Source organism: Halteromyces radiatus, assembly GCF_025201355.1.
Source record: "Halteromyces radiatus strain CBS 162.75 chromosome Unknown BX664scaffold_10, whole genome shotgun sequence".
Lineage (NCBI taxonomy): Eukaryota > Fungi > Mucoromycota > Mucoromycetes > Mucorales > Cunninghamellaceae > Halteromyces > Halteromyces radiatus.
This window is the reverse complement of record NW_026251696.1, coordinates 630,519-650,150: the sequence shown is the minus strand read 5'-3', so window position 1 is coordinate 650,150 and position 19,632 is coordinate 630,519. Positions and strand designations below refer to the sequence as shown.

At 32.7% G+C, this 19,632-nt stretch overlaps 5 protein-coding genes across 5 annotated transcripts; 3 read left to right on the top strand and 2 right to left on the bottom strand.

Moving 5' to 3' along the window:
• Window positions 1-23: 23 nt before the first annotated feature.
• Window positions 24-866, bottom strand: BX664DRAFT_342926 (caffeoyl-CoA O-methyltransferase). The gene has a single exon (XM_051547235.1). It carries the CDS (start codon window positions 822-824, stop codon window positions 153-155), a length of 672 nt encoding a protein of 223 aa, XP_051396387.1. The 5' UTR covers window positions 825-866; the 3' UTR covers window positions 24-152.
• Window positions 867-1,169: 303 nt separating this feature from the next.
• On the bottom strand, window positions 1,170-4,006 carry BX664DRAFT_342924 (peptidyl-prolyl cis-trans isomerase cyp15). The gene is made up of 13 exons (XM_051547234.1): window positions 3,879-4,006; window positions 3,725-3,793; window positions 3,546-3,648; window positions 3,290-3,486; window positions 3,130-3,217; window positions 2,962-3,067; window positions 2,764-2,904; window positions 2,428-2,689; window positions 2,311-2,364; window positions 1,961-2,195; window positions 1,629-1,900; window positions 1,424-1,575; window positions 1,170-1,358 (listed from the first exon to the last, which is right to left on the bottom strand). The coding sequence occupies exons 1-13, from the start codon at window positions 3,976-3,978 to the stop codon at window positions 1,218-1,220; spliced, it is 1,920 nt and encodes a 639-aa protein (XP_051396386.1). The 5' UTR covers window positions 3,979-4,006; the 3' UTR covers window positions 1,170-1,217.
• A 2,979-nt stretch (window positions 4,007-6,985) lies between these two features.
• Window positions 6,986-7,904, top strand: BX664DRAFT_342920 (uncharacterized protein). The gene is made up of 2 exons (XM_051547233.1): window positions 6,986-7,456; window positions 7,578-7,904. The coding sequence occupies exons 1-2, from the start codon at window positions 7,108-7,110 to the stop codon at window positions 7,739-7,741; spliced, it is 513 nt and encodes a 170-aa protein (XP_051396385.1). The 5' UTR covers window positions 6,986-7,107; the 3' UTR covers window positions 7,742-7,904.
• A 6,311-nt stretch (window positions 7,905-14,215) lies between these two features.
• BX664DRAFT_342915 (uncharacterized protein) lies at window positions 14,216-14,765 on the top strand. The gene has a single exon (XM_051547232.1). The coding sequence runs from the start codon at window positions 14,299-14,301 to the stop codon at window positions 14,731-14,733; it is 435 nt and encodes a 144-aa protein (XP_051396384.1). The 5' UTR covers window positions 14,216-14,298; the 3' UTR covers window positions 14,734-14,765.
• A 3,484-nt stretch (window positions 14,766-18,249) lies between these two features.
• BX664DRAFT_342910 (uncharacterized protein) lies at window positions 18,250-19,447 on the top strand. The gene has a single exon (XM_051547231.1). It carries the CDS (start codon window positions 18,322-18,324, stop codon window positions 19,411-19,413), a length of 1,092 nt encoding a protein of 363 aa, XP_051396383.1. The 5' UTR covers window positions 18,250-18,321; the 3' UTR covers window positions 19,414-19,447.
• Window positions 19,448-19,632: the final 185 nt, after the last annotated feature.

Here is a 19,632-nt window from a genome sequence, read left to right as displayed (position 1 = left end):
CATGAAAAACGAAACTATTCGTCTTTGAAAAAAAAAAATACAACAAGGATGACTTTTTTTATTTATTTATTTGAACAATGATGAAAGAACTATTTTATCATGAATTCAGTTTGATGATGATTCCTTTTCGAATATAGGAAAAAAAAAAAAAACTATTTAACTAATAACATGGCAAAACCATCATATCCCTTGGCCCCCACGGTTTGAAGAGCAGTAGCATGGACACGAGGATCGTTAGCAACGATCTCATTAAAACGACGAATACCTTGGACACTTTGATCTGGACTGGCATTGTCCAACACACGACCATACCGTACGATATTATCGACAATGATGATGGTACCTGGCTTGGCCAACTTGAGAGCCCACTCGTAGTAATGAGGATTATTTCCCTTATCAGCATCGATGAAAACAAGATCAAAAGGAGGACCCTCGAGTTGTGGTAAGGTATCGAGTGCTTTACCGACCTTGATTTCCACCACCTGTGTCAATTGGGCACGATCCACATTCTGTTGAGCAATACGTGCATAGTCAGGATTGGCTTCCAATGTCACCAGCTTGCCACCCTTGGGAAGTGCGCGTGCCATCCAAATCGCACTGTAGCCTCCCAACGTACCAATTTCAAGCACGCGTTCAGCCCCACGGAGTGTGCATAACATTTGTAGAAACTTGCCTTGTGTCGCTGTCACATTGTGGCCTGGTAATCCTTCTTTTTCACTGGTTTCGATCGCTGATTGCAGTACCGGATCATGATCAATATATAAATTCGTGAAGTAATCATCCACTGCTTCCCATGTTTTGATGGAACTACTGACTGTGCTCATGATATATATAAAAAAAAATAATGTTAATAAAGTAAAAAAAAAAAAAGAAGAAGAAAAAGAATATTGATTTTTTTTTTTTTTTGCATTTATATAGTTGGATGATCAAGGGTTCTCACCGAATAACCCCGATAAATGTGTTACTTTTGAACTACATCACAACTTATTTCTCGGAGATTGGATCATCTCCCCTCCCGTAGTTTAAACCAAAAAAAAAAAAAAAAAAAAAGAAAGGATAGGTACGCTGCTATGTTAGAGTAACTAAAAAAGAATCCGAGTCATTATAATCCCCCTTCAAAATCTATCCTTTCCCGCAAATCCGCACCTCTCTCTAATCACGACTAAACGAAAGAATAAACATTTGCTTTTTTATTAAAATACTAAATAAAAACAACTCTATCTAATTTCAATATTGACAATTTTGATATCATCCCAAGGTTTATCATCCCTATTCGTTTTTTTGTTTTCAATTGAATGAATCACATCCATGCCAGCAGTGGCACGTCCAAAAATGGTATGCTTTCCATCCAACCAAGGCTAAAAAAAAAAAAAAAAAAAGATAAGTCATTTGATTTATCTTCGGGAACTTATTTATACATTACCGTTGGTACCACCGTAATAAAGAATTGACTTGCATTGGTGTTAGGTCCAGCATTAGCCATACTAAGTGTATATGGACGATCATGTTTTACATCCTTACTTATCTCATCTTCAAAATCTTCTCCCCAAATAGATTCACCTCCCGTTCCATCACCTAACAAAAATAATAAATCAATATACAAATTTTTTTTTTTTTTTAATTTTTACCAAATGGACAACCAGTTTGAAGCATAAATCCTTTAATGACTCGATGAAAGATCAAATTATCATAATAACCATTCTTTGCATGAGTGACAAAATTTTCCACTGCTTTAGGAGCAACATCAGGGAAGAGACGAAGATAAATATCACCCATGGTTGTACGTAGCACAGCTTGCGTTCCCAAAACTTGTTTTCGTTCTTGTGTTGATGCCACTGTTTGTTCTTCTCTTGATGGTTTTTCATTGAACACATCACGATCACCTTTATGAGTTTCATCACTATCAAAATAAAAATAGGTTAAGTTCCAGTTTAAATGAACATATCAAATCAAAACTTACGTGTAAGGATCACGTTTTGAAAACATGAAAAATCGATTTCGTTTGAAGGCTGTACAAAATAAAGTGGGATCAATAGCTTGTCGTTCTTTGATAACCGCATTTTCAGATGCTGCCATGGCCAATGTATAAATCCCTTTTTTTCTTGGTGCTCCTTGATATAATGCCATATTCAAAAATCGATGCGTTTCTGACTTTCCAATCAACCTTGCCACTTTGTTGGTATGAATGTTCACCACTATTTTGTTTCAAGTGTTTTTTTTTTTTTTTTTTTTAAAAAAAAAGATGTGCATCATTGAGTACTATGTAGTCTTACTATATCACTGGTCATTCAAAAAAAAAATAATAATTACCTTTGATGCCCAATAATGTTGCATATATAACAAAATTACCACTTTCGTCAAAGACTATACAAAAAAAAAGGGTTGAGTCTATATTTCATTTTTTTTATAATTCAAGGGAGAACTTACCAGCATTGACATGTTGAGATTGACTCGTTTTTTCCATTTCCTTATCAACAGCTAAACGACGACCAAATTCCATATCATCCAATTTATATATAGTAGTTCCAGCTTGTTGCATTTCACTAATGGTTTGTAGACTTTCATCATATTTGCGATACATTTTACCAGAAGTAAACTTGAATAATCGAACTTGACGATCAGGGAAACTCATAGTAACAAATTGAGATTCATCAGGAGAAAAAACAACACAGGAGGGAATAGACTTGCACTATAAGATGGAAAGTAAAAGATATCATCAATAAATGCATGAATATATCTATATATATATATATTTATTTTTACCTTTCTAAATTCATATAGATCTGTTTCTGATTTCATTTCAAAATCTAAATTACTGGGTAAATCAAAAGGTTCTTCTGGTGACCAATATTCAATCATTCCAAGTGCATCCACTGATACTACACAATTATATCTTGAGTTGAACTACGTAAGAAAAAGAGAATGAATAAATATATATATCAAAAATAGAGAAATATTTACCTTCATAATATGAACAGGACTAGCATGCATTTTAGAAATAGTATGTAAAGCTGTTCCATCTGTTCGACCATCATAAATATGAATATTAGGTGATTCCACTTCAGATCTATTTTCATATATAAATTTATTCATTAGTTTACTTTCCATCTTGATAATTATATAACTTACATTGCTACCAAAGCTTGAGCTTGTCCTTTTTGATGAATCCAACATACACTTTTGGGTTTATATTGAAGCTTGATCATATTGATCATATCTACAAAAAAAAAACGTTTTAATCTTTTTTTTTTTTTTTTTTTTTTTGTTTTCCCTTTCACTTTTTACTTACCAAAATTAGTGACATCGTATACCTTCAAAGCCATATCCTCCGATATTGTTGCTAAAAGTTCATGATCTGCTGAAAGACTAATACCAGTAATACTTGAGATATGAGATCGATAATGTTTAACAAATTCTATCCCAGTAGGCGTCTTTTTCCAAAATTTAAGGTGACCATCATTCGAAGTGGTAATAATAAAATCGTCCCTATAGTTTTTTTTATTAATAAACGTATTATTTTTTTTTTTACATTATATATAACTTACTTTGTTACTGCAATGTAACTGAGTGTATCACGATGCATATAACTCTTTTCGTACATGTCAGCCGAAGGTAACTGATCCAAATAAAGATGTTCATGTGGCAATACTAATACAATATAAAAGAGGGGGATATATTAAAATATAATATTTTCTCTCTTCATATGTATATAATTATACTCTACCTCGTTTCTTTTTACGTGCTACTTCTCCTTCAGTAGGTGGCATCATAGGCATAGGACCAATGTCATCTTCTATTTGAATAATCAATGATTATTAGTAAAAAAAAAAAAAAAAAAAAAAAAAAAAAAAAGGAGAGATCTTTATTTTCTTGTTTACCATCTTCATCTTCTTTTACTGTATGATTTTCAGTAATATCGTCTAAAGATCGTTTTCTATCGATTTGTTCGGATATTGTTTGATTTTCAAGGTTAGCCATAGATGGATTTTAAGAAAAGGGATATGGGAACAAAGCAAAGGAGAAAAAAAAAAAAAAAAAGAAAAAGATATTGTCCTAAAATTTTTTCGGATCAACTCCGATCGAACAGGCCATGACTTTATTTGAGTTGATTTGCTATAATATATAGACATGACAGATACAGAATTGATAAATATAACACTAATAATAGATATGTAAAACTAATAACATATATAACAACATCTATAAAGATGTCAATTGTAGTAATGTTGGAGACTACAGGCACGCGAGAAGATATGATCGATGATAACAGGATTGATTCTTGGGGTTGTGTCGATTGAGACATGGTAGTCGAAAAGATGGATTACAAATGCGACAAACGTACAAGTATAAGGTATATCTAACACCAGTTTCGACAGATCATCCAATATCTGGACATGAACAACATAGGGACCAGTTGCAGGCAAAACAAAGAGATACAGTCATTCTCAGACAGTATACCATACCTTTGAGAGGAGGTGGTTGATCATGAGGATTGGACGCAAGACAGTAAGAAGCGATGGGCCTTGCACATGTATCTTTTCACTGGATAGCAGAAAAGGAAAACATAACTAAATAAAATAAGTTGATTGTGATTCAGATATGATTTATTTTTATGAATATCTTGACATTTACCTATGATGTGTGTAGTTTTCATTTACTAAGCAAACAAGGAGCGTTACCTTCATTTTCCGTTTCAGAACTTTGTACACTTTTGTTTGATGATTAGCCTTTTTCCCTTATCGTATTTCCGACTGCCCCATATGCGAGAAGGGGAAACCATTACTAAAAAAAAAAAAAAAAAAGAGAGAATAATAATAAGAAAAAGAAATATAATCAATTAGCCTTATTGTCACTTTTATTCTTACTTTCTGTTGTCTTCATATTTTTGATCACCATTTATCAATATATTGGCAAACGATCATTTGTCCGTTGATTTCCATAAAATAAGGAGAAGGTTGGTGAAGAGAAGTATTGTGTCCAAATAAACGGTTTTTGTTGTCTGTAGAGAGTTTTCCAACGCGTTGATTTTCGCTTGCTCTTTTTTTTTTTTTGTGCTCTTGTTATTGAAAACGACGTTTCTTGTACCTAGCTTTTAAATAGTATTCGGCATTGGAGAATCGGGTCATGATGCATCAACAGTGGTAAAGGTTGAGAAGAATCGACACCAAATAGATTGAATTGATCCTTGTTCTTTGTTAGAATGTGACAAGAGAAACGGTGCAATATCAGTGACGGACGGACAGACAAGATAGAATTTAAATATGTTATGAGAATACAATAGTTGTTTGATGGTTGGAATTAGACAGATAGTTTAACGTAAAAACAAAATAACGTACTTATATTATAAACCAAAAAAAAGAGAGAGAGAGATCGCATTATAATGAGGTGGAAGAAAAAGAAATGAAGAGAAAAAAAAAAAGGAACGAAAATGATAAAACAAAGAAATAGTCAATTCTGACTCAGACTGGTGCATGATATGATGACAAAAAAAAACAGGTTCTGCTACAATCAAATGACAGATATGATCATTAAGACTATAATAAAGAGAGTCTCTATTGATAAAAAAGTTTCTATTGATAAATCAGTTTCGCACTACCACAAAACGAGTGCAGAAAAAATAAAATAAACGCGATCCACAAGCAAAGGATTTGAAAAAAAAGGAGGGGGGGAAGTGGTTTTTTTTAATCAATGCAAATAGATACAGGTCGCATAAAAGATGATTCAAGTTACTCAACTATTCCAAATTCGTTTAGGTCATGAATCAGGTGATGACATGATGAGAATCAATACCAGTGAATAAACTTTGTGATTTCACTCTTTTAGATATATATTTTTTATAGTGTATTGATAATCTATTTCAGAAAACACCCTAAAAATAGAGTGTTTTAACTAAAAACGAGATGAATACAAACGAAGGAAAAAATAAAAAAAAAAAAGACTTTTGAACTGATGTCATGTTGTTGGACTTGTCTTGTTTTTGAAAACAATTGGATTACAAGCGGATTCTTAAAGTGAACAGGGTCCATTGCAAAGCCCATTTACCATAAACTTTGCGGGGTTTTCATAGTACCCTGTTGTTTCAATTCTAAACTAAAATCTTGGCAACAATTCCACTTTCCATTCCCGTGTTTTTTTTTTCTTCATATGGATAATTTTTTTTTCTCTTTTGGATAAGACCAGTTAGCCTCGATTTCTGATGGATGATTGATCTCAGCATATATTAATTCCCCCCAAATCAGTCATTTACTATGAATTGATCATAGATACTATATAATAGATCTCCTTTTTTTTCTAAAATATAAAATAGGAATCTTCAGTTTGTGTACATTGTGATACTAGAAACGTAGTCAGTTGGTAACTATTACGAAACAAATCATCATCCATCATAAAAATAGAACTCTTTTGTCCTTTTTTTTCTATTTTTCTTTTTTGTTTTGTTTTGACACGGGAACTTGTTCTATTTTTTTTTTATTTTTATTTTTTTTTATTTATGCGGGTAGGGGTAAGTCGGTGAAAACCTAAGAGATCGAGGGAACGTACAATTAATCTAAAAAAGGAACAATTTTGATGTCTGATTTAGTAAAAAAAAAGAAGGGTGACAGATCAATTCCGCTGGTGGATGTTATGCAAAGGTCAACAATTGGAGCCCTTGTATAAGAATAGAACAAATAAAATAGAAAAACATCTTTGTAAGGAAATTGACGCCTGATCAAAAAACCTTCTTTTGTTAACGAAAAGGGACAACACATGATTGGTATACTCCAAGCTGTTTAAACACCGTTCATCGGATGATCTATCACTTCTCAAACATTACCATTCATACCATCTTCTCTAAAAATAACAAGACGGAATATTTATATCTTTTTTCCAATAGATGGGATGTTTGTAAGACGGTTCTGTAAAAAGGGGAGAAAAAAAAGGCAGGGGTGAAAGCATATTGTTTTGATCGATCACCGGTGAAAAATTATCGATTGTGAGAATAACCAAAAAAAAAAAAAAAAAAAAAAACAACTCAAAAGACGGGTCTATAAAAGAAGACATCCAAAAAATTTCAAATTCTTCTTTTTTTTTTCTTCATTCTTTACGAATAATCATTCTTATCCAATAATGGCATCTGTTACTTTTCTTTTGACTTTGTTATTTGTTGCTTGTACTATGGTGATGGCACTTCCTTTGGCTCAAAAACGTAGTGGCTACAATATTCAACTTAATTCCAACTCTGCTTTTTGTTCCTTTTTACCTCCCCACCCTGGTGATGATGTGGGTGGTACTGAAGATAATGGTATTCCTTTTTGCTCCAACTCTTCGTTATCCAACACTGGCAAAGTATTTCCCTCTGGTTTTATTCAATCTGCTCATTATGTTAAAAAATCCAACTATGTTCAAGTCACTGGCCGTATGAATCGTGATGCCTACAAGTTGAAATCTAGTGATGGTGGCGGTCAATATGATAACAGTAAGTCATCCTCTTTATATATGGATGGATAAATATTGTATTATCAGAGAGGACAAAAAAAGAGGGAATGATTGATTCAAAATTACTCACTCTTTTTTTTTTTTTTTTTTTTTTTATGTAGGAGATATTAATGGCGTTGTTTGCAATGGTTACAAGTATTTTGTCAATATGTTGGAACCTGATGTGAATCAATACTGTATCCGTTGTTGTAAGAGTCAATCCGACTGTAATCTTGGCCTTAGTACTTATGGTTGCGAAAGAGTTGTTCCTGGTGATTACAGTTAAATCATCTGTAAATTAATGTAAACCTTTGTACACTTTAAATCATCAATCCCTTTAGTCTTTTTTTTTCATCATCGTCATCATCATCATCATCATCATCATCATTTTTCCATTTGTATTTTTACTCCATTCCATTCATTTAATAAAACACTGTGTATACTCGGCATAAGACTGTATTCTTTGTTTAACGTGATCGTGCGTAGCAACGTGGACGCACGGATCATCTGAGTTTTTTTTTTTTTTTTTTTTTTTTTTTGCTTTGAATCCAAAATAACTTCATTCTATAATGGTACCTATCCTTAACTCGGTTTCTTTTTTTAGACATCCCTTCGTAACGCAAAAAAAAAAAAAAAACAAAAGAATAAATAAAAACAGAGAAAACCAGATTTTTTATTTTAACAATACAACATAATCATCATTTTAGTCAAGTTGGTCATCTGCCTTTGCTTTGTGAGTTCCAGCATTTCTTTTGATCACCAAGTGGGAATCGCAAAAAGCGTCTTTTTTTTTTTTTTTTTTTTTTTTTTTTTTTTTTTGCCTGCCCTCACGATTTGAGCAAGCTTGACTTTATAGCCACACTAGCAAGATTTTTGACATGAAGGAAACAATCAGAAGAGAATAGGAAACATAAACAAGCCAGATGGTTGAGGTATCACATTCCCAAGCTGGACCATACGATGATGATGATTTTATATTGAAAATAACTATCTTATAATAATATTTCTTTTATCTTATAATAATATTTCTTTTAATTACATGTTTTTGTTTCCTTTTTAGGAGCATTGATAAAAAATAATAATAATATGAAATAAAAAGGAAGAGAGAAAAACTCGCTTTTGAGGATTCAGAAAAAAAAAAAAAGAAAAAGAGATGCGCTTGAAAGGAAAAAGAAAGGATAAATCATAATCGTTCATCTTTTATATTAAATCAATTGACAACATTTTCTTTATTTCATCCCTCTTTTTTTTTTTCTAAAAATAAGAATGAATCAATGTATGATGATCTAATTGTTAACCGATCAAATGAAAAAGTAAATAGCTTTTTTTCTTTTTGACAACCTTTTTTTTTTAGCTTAATTATCAAAAAATGAATGAATAAATAAATAGATGGTATGCTATTCATCAATCAAAATGAAGATAAATGGAACCTCTTTTTTTTCTTTCTTCTTTCTTTTTTTCTTTATCACATTGTCGCACGATATCTCATCTTCTGCTGATCACAGGAAAATTATAACCTTTTTTTTTTCATTGAATCACACAACAAAGATATAAGTGGGTCATCATCAGATCATTGAATAACTAGTATATGTATTTTTTTTCTTTATTAACTTTTTGCTTTGCGTAATGAAATGCTTCATAATATTCTGACAAGCAAGAGCGGTTTTTTAAAAGCTCATTCCCCTTTTTTTTTCTCCCTTCCTTTCTCTTCTGTCTTTTTCTTTTCTTGAAAAACTCTTCAAACTTTTATAAAAAATAAAAAAGGCCAACAAAGGTATTGATATGATAGTATATCAATAATAATAATAATAATAATAAAGGGAAAGAAAAACACCCATTCGAACTTTTATTTAAACTATAGTTTTATCATGGGCAATTTGGTTGTCATGTTTTATTTGACTTGTTATCACTGACCAATATGTATGAATGCTTTTTTTTCTTCTTCTTTCTTTTACCTGATGAAGTATATACACTTACTTGATTCCTCTGGGATGGTATATTATATGTAGAAAAATGTACGCTCTTTATATTCTTTTTTTTTTTTCATCCTTACAAACTCTAAATGACAATCATATCAACAACTATAACAAAGGGAACAAGAAGGAAAAGGAACAACAGGTACAAACAAGATGAATCTAAAAATAAAAAGGGAAACATCAACTATACTAACCTGTATTTTGGCTTTTTAGTTATTCTGCGGGGTTGCATGCTTTTGTCGCATGTCGGCTATGAAGACGGTCTCTTTAACTTTCAAGTGAAATCCACTATTCTTAGTTTTTTTTTTTTTTTTTTTTTTTTTTTTTCTCTCTACGATAGATTTACTCTCATGATGCCTCTGAACAGTTGCAACGGCGAACAAGCTTGATCTCTCATTTGAAACCTGAAACCGTCCCACTTCTTCAAAAAAAAAAAATCATCCATGACAACAACTATTACGCCATTAAATTCATGACAGCAGCAGATCAACATCGTGACGAACCGATTGGGAATCTTCAAGTGGTTATCAGCGGAGCAAAAGAACTTGGAAGGCGACAATTCCCTGTACGACCAGCATTTGCAATGACCATCCACAAGAGTCAAGGACAATCACTGGACTATGTAGGTGTGTGTCTGAAAGATCAAGTGTTTGCCCATGGACAACTGTATGTAGCTCTCTCACGATCAACAAATCCATCAAATCTTCCAGTGCCACAACTAGTTCGCAATTCTCAACCACAAATTGCCAATATTGTATATCGCGACGTCCTTCTATAGTTTTTTTTTTTTTTTCAATATCCAATAAAACAATAAATTATTTTATTAAATTATTTTCTCCTCCTCTTGACGATGTTAGTGATGATGATTGATGATTAATGAAAACATCCTCTAAAAAGATAATCTGTAGTCCACATCTTTCCATCAAATTTATAATTCACACCTTCCCAAAAACAAAAAACAAAAAAATAAATAAATAATAATCCACACCTTTCCATCAAACCAATAATCAACATCTTCCAATCAAATGTATAATCCACATGTTTTCGTCAAATCAATAGTCCATACTTTTTCAAAAAAAACAAACAAACTATAATCCACACCTTCCAATCAAATCAATAATCCACATTTTCCAAAAAGAATCTATAGTCCACACCTTCCAAAGAAAATCTATAGTCCACACAAATCATTCGACTTCGAAAAGCTCCAGCGGAGCGCCAGTGCATTTATTTCAAAAAAAAAAAAAAAAACTCAATACTGACTAACTAAAACTATCACTACACGTATCTATTACAGTACCAACCAGAAGCATTCGTCCACCACCGAGATCCTAACAACAAGCTGTCCTTCCTAACCAAAAGAAGCTTGTCATCCAGTCAGTTTTTCGTTCACATTACTAGTAAAATAAAACCAGGCCAATGTAATTCACATTCTATTATAAAATATTTTTGCCATTACCTGTGCTAAATCCTACATCCAAAATGAAAGGGTTTCCCCATGTATTTTCTAAATCCCTTTTTCAAAACCCTCCAAATCCAATAAAATCTACCTTGACAAGATCGCACAAACAAAGAGGACACCCGATGTGGAAAAAAAAAAATGGATGGAGAAAAGAAAAAGAAGAAAAAAAAAAATTAAAAAAAGCAAAAAGGGTGTATACACTTTATTCAATAATAAATGACGGAATTCAAAGAATAAGATGTCGCAAAATTAGGAAATAAAATATCGTAAGGATAGAAAATAAATGACGGGGTGGAAAAGAGAGAATTGTCGCATAATCAAATAGAGAGTATAAGAAAATAGATATCATGAAAAAAAGACCAATAAAAAAAAAGAAATCCACCAATTGAGTTCACCAAGTTAACATATAAAAAAAAAAAGAAAGAAGAAAATGAGTAATATTTATCCAGATGATATCTTTTTATTCACTTACAATTTAAGCGCGAACGCCTAAACATGTATCGAGATCACTGCAGCAATTTCTCACTGCAGTGAAAGTAGGATGGCGATAACCATCCCGGAAAGCGTTGTGATCTTCAACATATTTTTTTTTAAAAAAAAGGGCGACCCTAGTCACGCCTAAGCAAATAACGACCGAAGTCAAGCCCAGAAAGGAGAGGAGCGGAAAAGAAGAGAGGCCAGAAGGGAGGACAGACGGAAAAGATGACAGGCCCAAAAAAAAAAGGCAACCCTAGTCACGCCTAAGCAAATAACGACCGAGGTCAAACCAAGAAGAGAGGCCACAAGGGAGGACAGACGGAAAAGAAGATTGGCCAAAAGGAAAGGACACGGAAAAAGATGACAAAGGAAGGGACAGGCAAGCCCAAAAGAAGACAGGCAAGCCCAAAGAAAAAAAAAAAAAAGAAAAGAAAAAAAGAATTTCAAGAAGAAATAAAAAAGGATGTTCTTTTATAATAAAACAAACTCCCTGTAAAAGAAAAAAAGACAAATCACCCCTGTAATTATGCGCTTTTTTAGCTATGAAATCAAAAGGACCCGAATAAACGGTTTCAAAAAAAAAGGAACTATTATGCAAGTTTTGATGTCATCTGTGGGAAAAGGGAATGATCATTAGTATGTTTCAGTAATTAAAAAAAAGAACTATTATGCAAATTTAAATTTATCATCTATGGGAAAAGAGATCGATCGATTGTATGTTTCAGTAATTAAAAAAAAAGAGCTATTATGCAAACTTTGATGTCATCTATGAGAAAAGAGATCGATCGATTGCATGTTTCAGTAATGAAAAAAAAAAAAGAAAAGGACCCGAGTAAATGGTTTCAAAAAGAAAAAAGGAACTATTATGCAAATTTACATCTGTCATCTATGGGAAAAAAGATCAATTGATTGCATGTTTCAGTAATAAAAAAAGGAACTATTATGCAAATTTTCCTTTATCATCTATGGGAAAAGGGAATGATCATTAGTATGTTTCAGTAATTAAAAAAAAGAACTATTATGCAAATTTGCTTTTATCATCTATGGGAAAAGGAAATGATCATTAGTATGTTTCAGTGATGATTTCAAAAGATAAGAACCCGAGTAAATGATTTCAAAAAAAAAAAAAAAAAAAAAACTATGTTTCAGCGCTTTTTTATTATGTAAAGAATCGATCATCATCTATTTATGCCGTCATCCATTCAAGCCATCATCCTATTATCCTATTATCCTATCACATACCAACGTCTAGTCATACCTATAAAAATATATGTGAAATAAAAAGAATGTATCCAAAATATAACAATACATCAAAAGAAGATTAGAATCAATCACATTGACATGTAACAAAGTAGTTGGAATAAAAATAAAAATTTTATTGAATAAAAGTATAAAAACTAACGACTACCAATTGATATACTAAAAGTCAATACAAAGAAAAGAAAAGAAAAGAAAGAAAGGAAAAGTAAATCAAAAAAAAATATGAAAGAAAAACGGACTTTGAAAACCACTACTTTCAGGCCAATCATCATGATGAATCAACACTCTAATGATGATCCATTATATCAATAAAGAACTTTTGTTTCATTTTTTAATATATTTTTCAAAAAAAGTGGCAGTATTTTTTTTTTGTTTTTCCATCATCATCACCAACATCGACCCATCATTCTATTATCAATCACCTCTACCGACATCTCTAAAGCGATATCTAAAAAAGTGGTAATGCGACATCCATTTTGGGAAAGTACGATATTTTGTTTAATAACATCACGAAAAGTATTTTCTCGTGACCCGGCAAAAAACTTTGAAAACACTATATATATTTTTTTTTTTTGAAGCCCGTCCACTGACGACAATTTGACATGATCCTTTTGCTTTTTTTTTTTTTGTGTCCCAAGCCCAAAAAGTCCATAGGAGAGAGTCCCAATCCAAAAGGCCCACGTCTGCTCAAGTGTGGATCTTTTTAATTTTTCTTCCCAAAGAACTATCTCGCTTTTGTCTTTTTTAAATCTCTGTCTACATCCATAGTAGGATACAAAATGCCTATGAGTTTCATCCCGGTCTTTTTTTTCCATTCCTCCAAACCTCGATCACTCTTCACCATTGACTGCATCACTACAAATTAGTCTAAATATAGATAATGGTTTTTTATTGGTTAGCTTTACCTCGTAGAGAGAAATTCGATGCGTAAATGTCTGCAACATCACCTGGAATAGACATTTACCTCTTTATATCTTTGTAATTCAATCAAAAATAATAGTCATCGCTTCAAATCCGAGGACTAATGTACAATCAAGTTATTTTCTTTAATTTGCTTTAATAACAATTTATCTCTCCTCTCAATTTATAGAAAAAATTAAAAAAAAATAAAGAGTCAATATCATCAATAAATTTACCACCATTCGATCTCTCCCCTCCTGCAGATTTAAACAGGGGGGGTGACAAAATAAAAAAATGCGAGTAGCATCTAAAGTTCAAAGTAGTACCAGAGGACAACCAGAAGACAAGATCAAGGTTCAAGATAAGCTGCATGATGGAGGATACAAAATACTTTTGTTTGGGGGTATTATCGTTCCCTGAAATTGCACTGATTTTTTTTTTTTTTTTTTTTTTTTGAATAGACGAATGGATGAACGGACGAATGGATGAATTGGGCAAATTGGATGATGATGAATTACATGATGATGAATTGGATGGCGGACGATTTGCGCATGATGTATGAACGTGAGCCTACTGTAGATCTGCAGGTGGGTAGGTGCAACCTGTTTTAAGAGCGACCTCAATTTTTATAGTTAAAGAAGAAAAAAGGAGTGGCACGATTTTATTACTCCTTTTTAAAACTACCATCAGAAAACAAAAAAAGTATAAAAGTAGGATTTATTTTTTTTTTGTAATAACGATAAATTAGACATTATATTGAAATCGCATACGATGATAAAACTATTGATTATTTATTTTGTTATTTTAATTAAAATTACTTTTGCCCAGTTTCCGATTCAGTGCTATATACAACACGTACAGTCTCAAAACTATCTACAATCAGCTGCAGCTGGTCAACCATTAACGTTAGGAATCACTGCAACGACATGGACAATTAACCCTGCACCTGGGGCAAGTCCAACCAATAGTACAATTTCAGATTCAGCATCAGGTCTTTATGCTACTGTAAATCAAGTAGCACCAGGTGCATCGATAATTGCTGGTACGCAAGAGTATCTGTTCCTTTTCGACAAATATGGTATACATATACCAAGTAGTCCAGACTCATGCTGGCGTTCTGGGCAGAGCGATTATATCGACTTGGAGGCTTGTGACAACAGTGATGCAGAACACTTTACTTACATACCTGTTGTTAGAAGACAATGATTTTAATAAACGTTCCGCGGCTTTTCGAAACCTTCTATTTGTGTGGATGATCATTTATATTGAAAAAGCGTAGACAATTGGATTGATGAGATAGCATGGAAAATTGATTTTATTGGCTGGTGTGAGAAGTTAATTGTTTTTGGTCTGGAAGTTCAAAAAAAAAAAAGACAAACTTAATATCAAGGCTTCTGTGAAATGGGTGTAGATGTTGTCTATTAAAAAAAAAAGTAAAGAAGTGATCAGTGAGGTTCTTTTTATTGAAAAGTTGTGCTAAAAAGGAGATAAAGCATCTACAGTAGAATTTTTATTTTTCTTATATTTATACATACGTAGTAAGCGATATGTAAGTGAACGAGTTTTATTTTAGTTTGTAATATGGTTATCTATTACTGGTACTTTATTTTCTATTGATATGATGAATCATCATGGGTATAGTGATTCAACATCATGGTAGCCTTGTCCAATCACTTTGTTACATAATGCATTTGATTCCATCTTTTTCTGATGTATCACTGTATCTTTATTTTATTTTTTTAATGCATTCTTTTTATTTTGTACATATTCTATAGGTATGAAATATGTTGATACGATATTATTACATCGTATTCGGATAAGAGACTCTTTGGGATTAGAGGGCTAGAATTGTAGTCTAGAAGTGATTTAGGGTTTGGATTACAGAAAGTATGTGATGTGTTGGAGCTATGGGAGACTTCTGAGACTTTTGACGACCTTGGTTGAATAAAAAAAAAAAAAAAAAAAAAAGCTGAATGTGGAATAAGGGAAGTAGCATTCGGAAAGTAAATGGATGATCTCTTTTTAGCCAATAAAGCCTGAGTATTTGATTTTTTTACTTCAGTATGATCGTTTTGGTAATAGGTTTGTACAATAAAATTGGAACTTGCATTGATGATTGATATTTCTTTTTTATCACTGAGAAAAAAAAATATAAAAACATAACTTCTGTGTCCCATTTATAGAAAACTGTCGTAACTACCGTAGTCCTTGCCATAGTAGTGTAAAAATATAAACAGGAAAAGTACTGTCGTAACAAAGAAAATGTCGAGAAAAAAAAAAAAAAAAAGAGAATTCTTATTCTCACTTCCTTCGATTTACTTCTGACATACAGCAAAAAAAAAAAAAAAAAAAAAAAAAATCTGGCAAGGCAGTTGTGGTTGTAGCAACGGAGAAATCTATCCTATTTGTTCACCCTGCATTCAAGTGGGAGGGCAAACTTGATCTTTTCATTTCTCACTTAAAAAATAATCAATGATCGTACCAAATCTTGGTCAAACATAGATGATATCATTCTCTTTCACTGGTAGTAATAGTAACTTGCACGTTATTTCCCAATTTATAAAGTAAATTAAAAATGAGACGTCAATATCCTCATCCCTCATCCAATAATAATGATTGATGTCAAAAAAAAAAAAAAAGAAAAAGGCACGGATGTGTATCGTTGTGTATCATAAAAAGCAATATAGGTTTTATTTCAAAAAAAAAAGAAAAGGTAATCCATGTACTAACTAATAAAGCTATCACTACTATCCATTCTACTGTATCTATTATAGTACCACCCAGAAGTTGTCGTCCACCACCAAGATCTTTAACAATAAGTCACCGTTTCTAACCAAACGAAGTTTCTTATCCAGTCAGTTTTTCGTTCATATTATCAATAAAAATATATCCAGGTCGAACTCATATAAAAAAAAAAAAAAAGAGTATAAAATATTTTTGTCATTTACCTGTACTAAATCCTACATCCAAAATGAAAGGGTTTCCCCATGTATTTTGTAAATCCCTTTTTCAAAACCCTCCAAATCCAATAAAATCTACCTTGACAAGATCGCACAAACAAAGAGGACACCCAATGTGGAAAAAAAACAGTGGATGGAGAAAAGAAAAAGAAAGAAAAAAATTAAAAAAAAAAAAGCAAAACGCATATAAAGGGATGATTAATTTTTGAAGCCCGTCCACTTACAGACAATTTGACATGATTTTTTTTTTTTTTCGCCCCAACCCCAACCTTGTAAATTGATTTTTTTTCCTATAGTAGTCGTCTTTGGCTTTTAGAATTATTTTGGCGAGTTGCCCTGGACAGCAGGAGAAAAGTGATTTTATTGGCTACTTTTTACCGTAGGTGGGTGAGGATAACAAACTGAGGGGGAGTGAAAATAAGAATTCCCAAAAAAAAAAGGGAAAAAAGTAGTATTTGGCTTCTGAGTCTCAACCTCCCAGTAAATCTCTTCCCCTCTCTACTATTTTACCGACTCTACATTGAATCTTCCCCCGTTTTTTTTTTCTACATACTCTAATTTATGCAGGATGATCTTTTTTTTTTTATTTTACTATATATACATATTGATTGAATAGGGGGGGGGGCAAGATAGACAATCTAGCAAAGTACAGATCAAGTATATAGAATGGGATCAAATAGTCAGACATTGTGTCACACTAATAGGGTACGTCAGAATCAATTAGAAGGATCAATTTTACACGACAGGGTCAATTTGGTTGGATACACGGCATGATCAACTTGGATGGATGTACTGCAGGGTCAACTCGACAGGTGTACAACATGATATCTACTAGACAGCAAAGGAAAATCAGTTCATGCAGATTGCAGAAACAAAATCTTGATTTATTCTCTCCCCCTCAACCTCTCTTTTTTTTTTATACTTTTATATCGCATTTGACCTGTATCATGATGATCTCCGCCCTTTAGCTAACATTTAGTTTTTAGTAGTAGTAGTAGTGTTGTTATCGTTAATAAAGTTAAGTTTTTGCCACAATTATCATGATGATCATCATTACCAATATTACAAATCATTGACAATAACATAGATAGAACCATTATGGAATCAAATCGTCTTTTTTTTTTTTTTTTTTTTTTTTTTTTTTTTTTTTTTTTTTACTATATTTCTTCAACCAAGGGCGGGGGACCAAAGTCTGAAAAGAAAAAAAAAACAAATCAGCCATATACTGTTAATAGAGAATCGGTGACCAATACATAAAAGGAAGTGTGATTTTTTTTTGAAGAAGGAAATGGAATCACTCTGTGCTACAGATCACAGTATTCCTTGTTTTGAGTTAAGATGAATTCTTTCCTTTCAAATAATAAACTTTTCTTAATTAGTATTTCCATGAGTAGTTTTCCTTTATGAGACATGTTTTGATCTATGAGAAGTAATCCATGCAAGAGGTACGTGGTATTTTTCTTAAAATGGTGCTCTGTACCACACTGAACACAGTAAAGATTACTGATGTTATATGACGAATCGTTATACTATGCATTTCTTTCCTTTTTTTTTTTTTAAAAAAAAAAGTGCGGGGATGTCTTCTTTTCTGTATTTGATTTAGTCTTCAGGAGCAATTCATTCTTGGTGGGCGTATGACCCCCCCTTTTTTTTTTTGCATGGCTTAAAAGATGATGATGTTAACCATATATGTTGGATAAGAGTTGTCCTACCCCCTCCTTCTTGCAGATCCAATCCTTTTTTTTTTTTTTTTTTTTTTTTTTTTTTTGTATTTAAATAAGCTACCGTTGATTTTTATTTGTTGTTCTTCTCTCATCATTACAAAAAAAAAAGAATGTATTTCTTACTTGTATCAGTGATTTTATTTATTCAAATCTGTACAGCAGCTGTTACCATTACACCTGATACCAACATCAGACCTCAATCGTTATTCTATCAACTTGAAACTTATTTGCCAGTGGCTGCAGAAACACATGAATTGATCATAGTGCCTACCACCAACATGTTATTGATCTCTCAAATGAGCAATAGTGTTTTACTCAAAGCTGAAATGGATGGTGCCGTGGTCAAGCAACTTGCTGCTTTTCAAATCGACCAACCTACCTCTGGTTTACATGGTCTAACGAATTCTAAAGCCAATCCTGGCAAGGTATGGGCTACCTTGGAAACGGCCAATAAACTTCTTTTGTTGGATCCCGCTGTGACCACTGTGGCTGGCACGCCTACCGTGGTTCAAGAAATTGATATCCCTAGCCCTGGCAAAGGTCCTCATTATGTTGGTGAATACGGTGATGATCTGTGGGTGACACTCAGAGAAAGCAGACATGTGTTGCGCATCAGTCATAAAAACTCTACCAACTTTGATCTTTTCCAAGCCCTCCCTGTGCCTATCTTTGTCGCCCAGCATCCTGTCAACAATATGTTTTATAATTCTCAAGATAATTCCAACAAGATCATGAAGATTGATCCTACCACCAAGACCACCACTCAAATAGATATTCCTACCAACGAGGGTGAAAAGCCTGTGGGTATGATCAGTGGTCCTCAAGGTGTTTGGTTTACTTTGTTGGGTAATACTACTGCTGGTCCAGGTACCTTTGGTCGTATTAATGCCGATGATCAACTTCAATTTTTCCATTTGAAACGAGATCTGGGTGCTAATGCCGCCTTGCTTCATCTTACCTTTGGTGATGATCCTAATACAAATCAAATTGTTCTTCTGGCCTCTTCCATCATCAATCCCAATGCCATCGATATGATGATCGTCGTCACCTTTGATGCTACATGGTCTAACATCACTTATGAACAATATACCGCCTTACCTACTCAAAAATGTAAAGCACACCGTATTTTGAAAACTGGTAAATATTATATGGCCACTGAATTAACAGCATCTACGCTGTTTACTGCTTATCAAGCTGCTTAACTAGAAAGTATTTTATAATAATATATAATAAAACACCATCTTTTTTTTAATGTATCTTCAAAGCTTGTATCATTGACTTTGACCCATGTATTTAAAAAAAAAAAGAAAACTAAAGTAATGTGGGTGTGTGTGTGTAGTAATGTGATCATGATTGTGGAGTCAAGTAAAATTTCTTGTGACAGCCCGATTTGTTCTGGTACCTGTGATTTAAAAATTTAA

Coding starts and splice junctions, on each gene's coding strand:
- BX664DRAFT_342910 (XM_051547231.1), top strand. CDS start 18,322: ATGTATTTCTTACTTGTATCAGTGATTTTATTTATTCAAATCTGTACA.
- BX664DRAFT_342924 (XM_051547234.1), bottom strand. CDS start 3,978: ATGGCTAACCTTGAAAATCAAACAATATCCGAACAAATCGATAGAAAA. Junction 3,649..3,724: donor AGCACGTAAAAAGAAACGAG/GTAGAGTATAAT, acceptor ATATTGTATTAG/TATTGCCACATGAACATCTT. Junction 3,487..3,545: donor AGTTACATTGCAGTAACAAA/GTAAGTTATATA, acceptor AAAAAACTATAG/GGACGATTTTATTATTACCA.
- BX664DRAFT_342926 (XM_051547235.1), bottom strand. CDS start 824: ATGAGCACAGTCAGTAGTTCCATCAAAACATGGGAAGCAGTGGATGAT.
- BX664DRAFT_342915 (XM_051547232.1), top strand. CDS start 14,299: ATGATAAAACTATTGATTATTTATTTTGTTATTTTAATTAAAATTACT.
- BX664DRAFT_342920 (XM_051547233.1), top strand. CDS start 7,108: ATGGCATCTGTTACTTTTCTTTTGACTTTGTTATTTGTTGCTTGTACT. Junction 7,457..7,577: donor TGGCGGTCAATATGATAACA/GTAAGTCATCCT, acceptor TTTTTTATGTAG/GAGATATTAATGGCGTTGTT.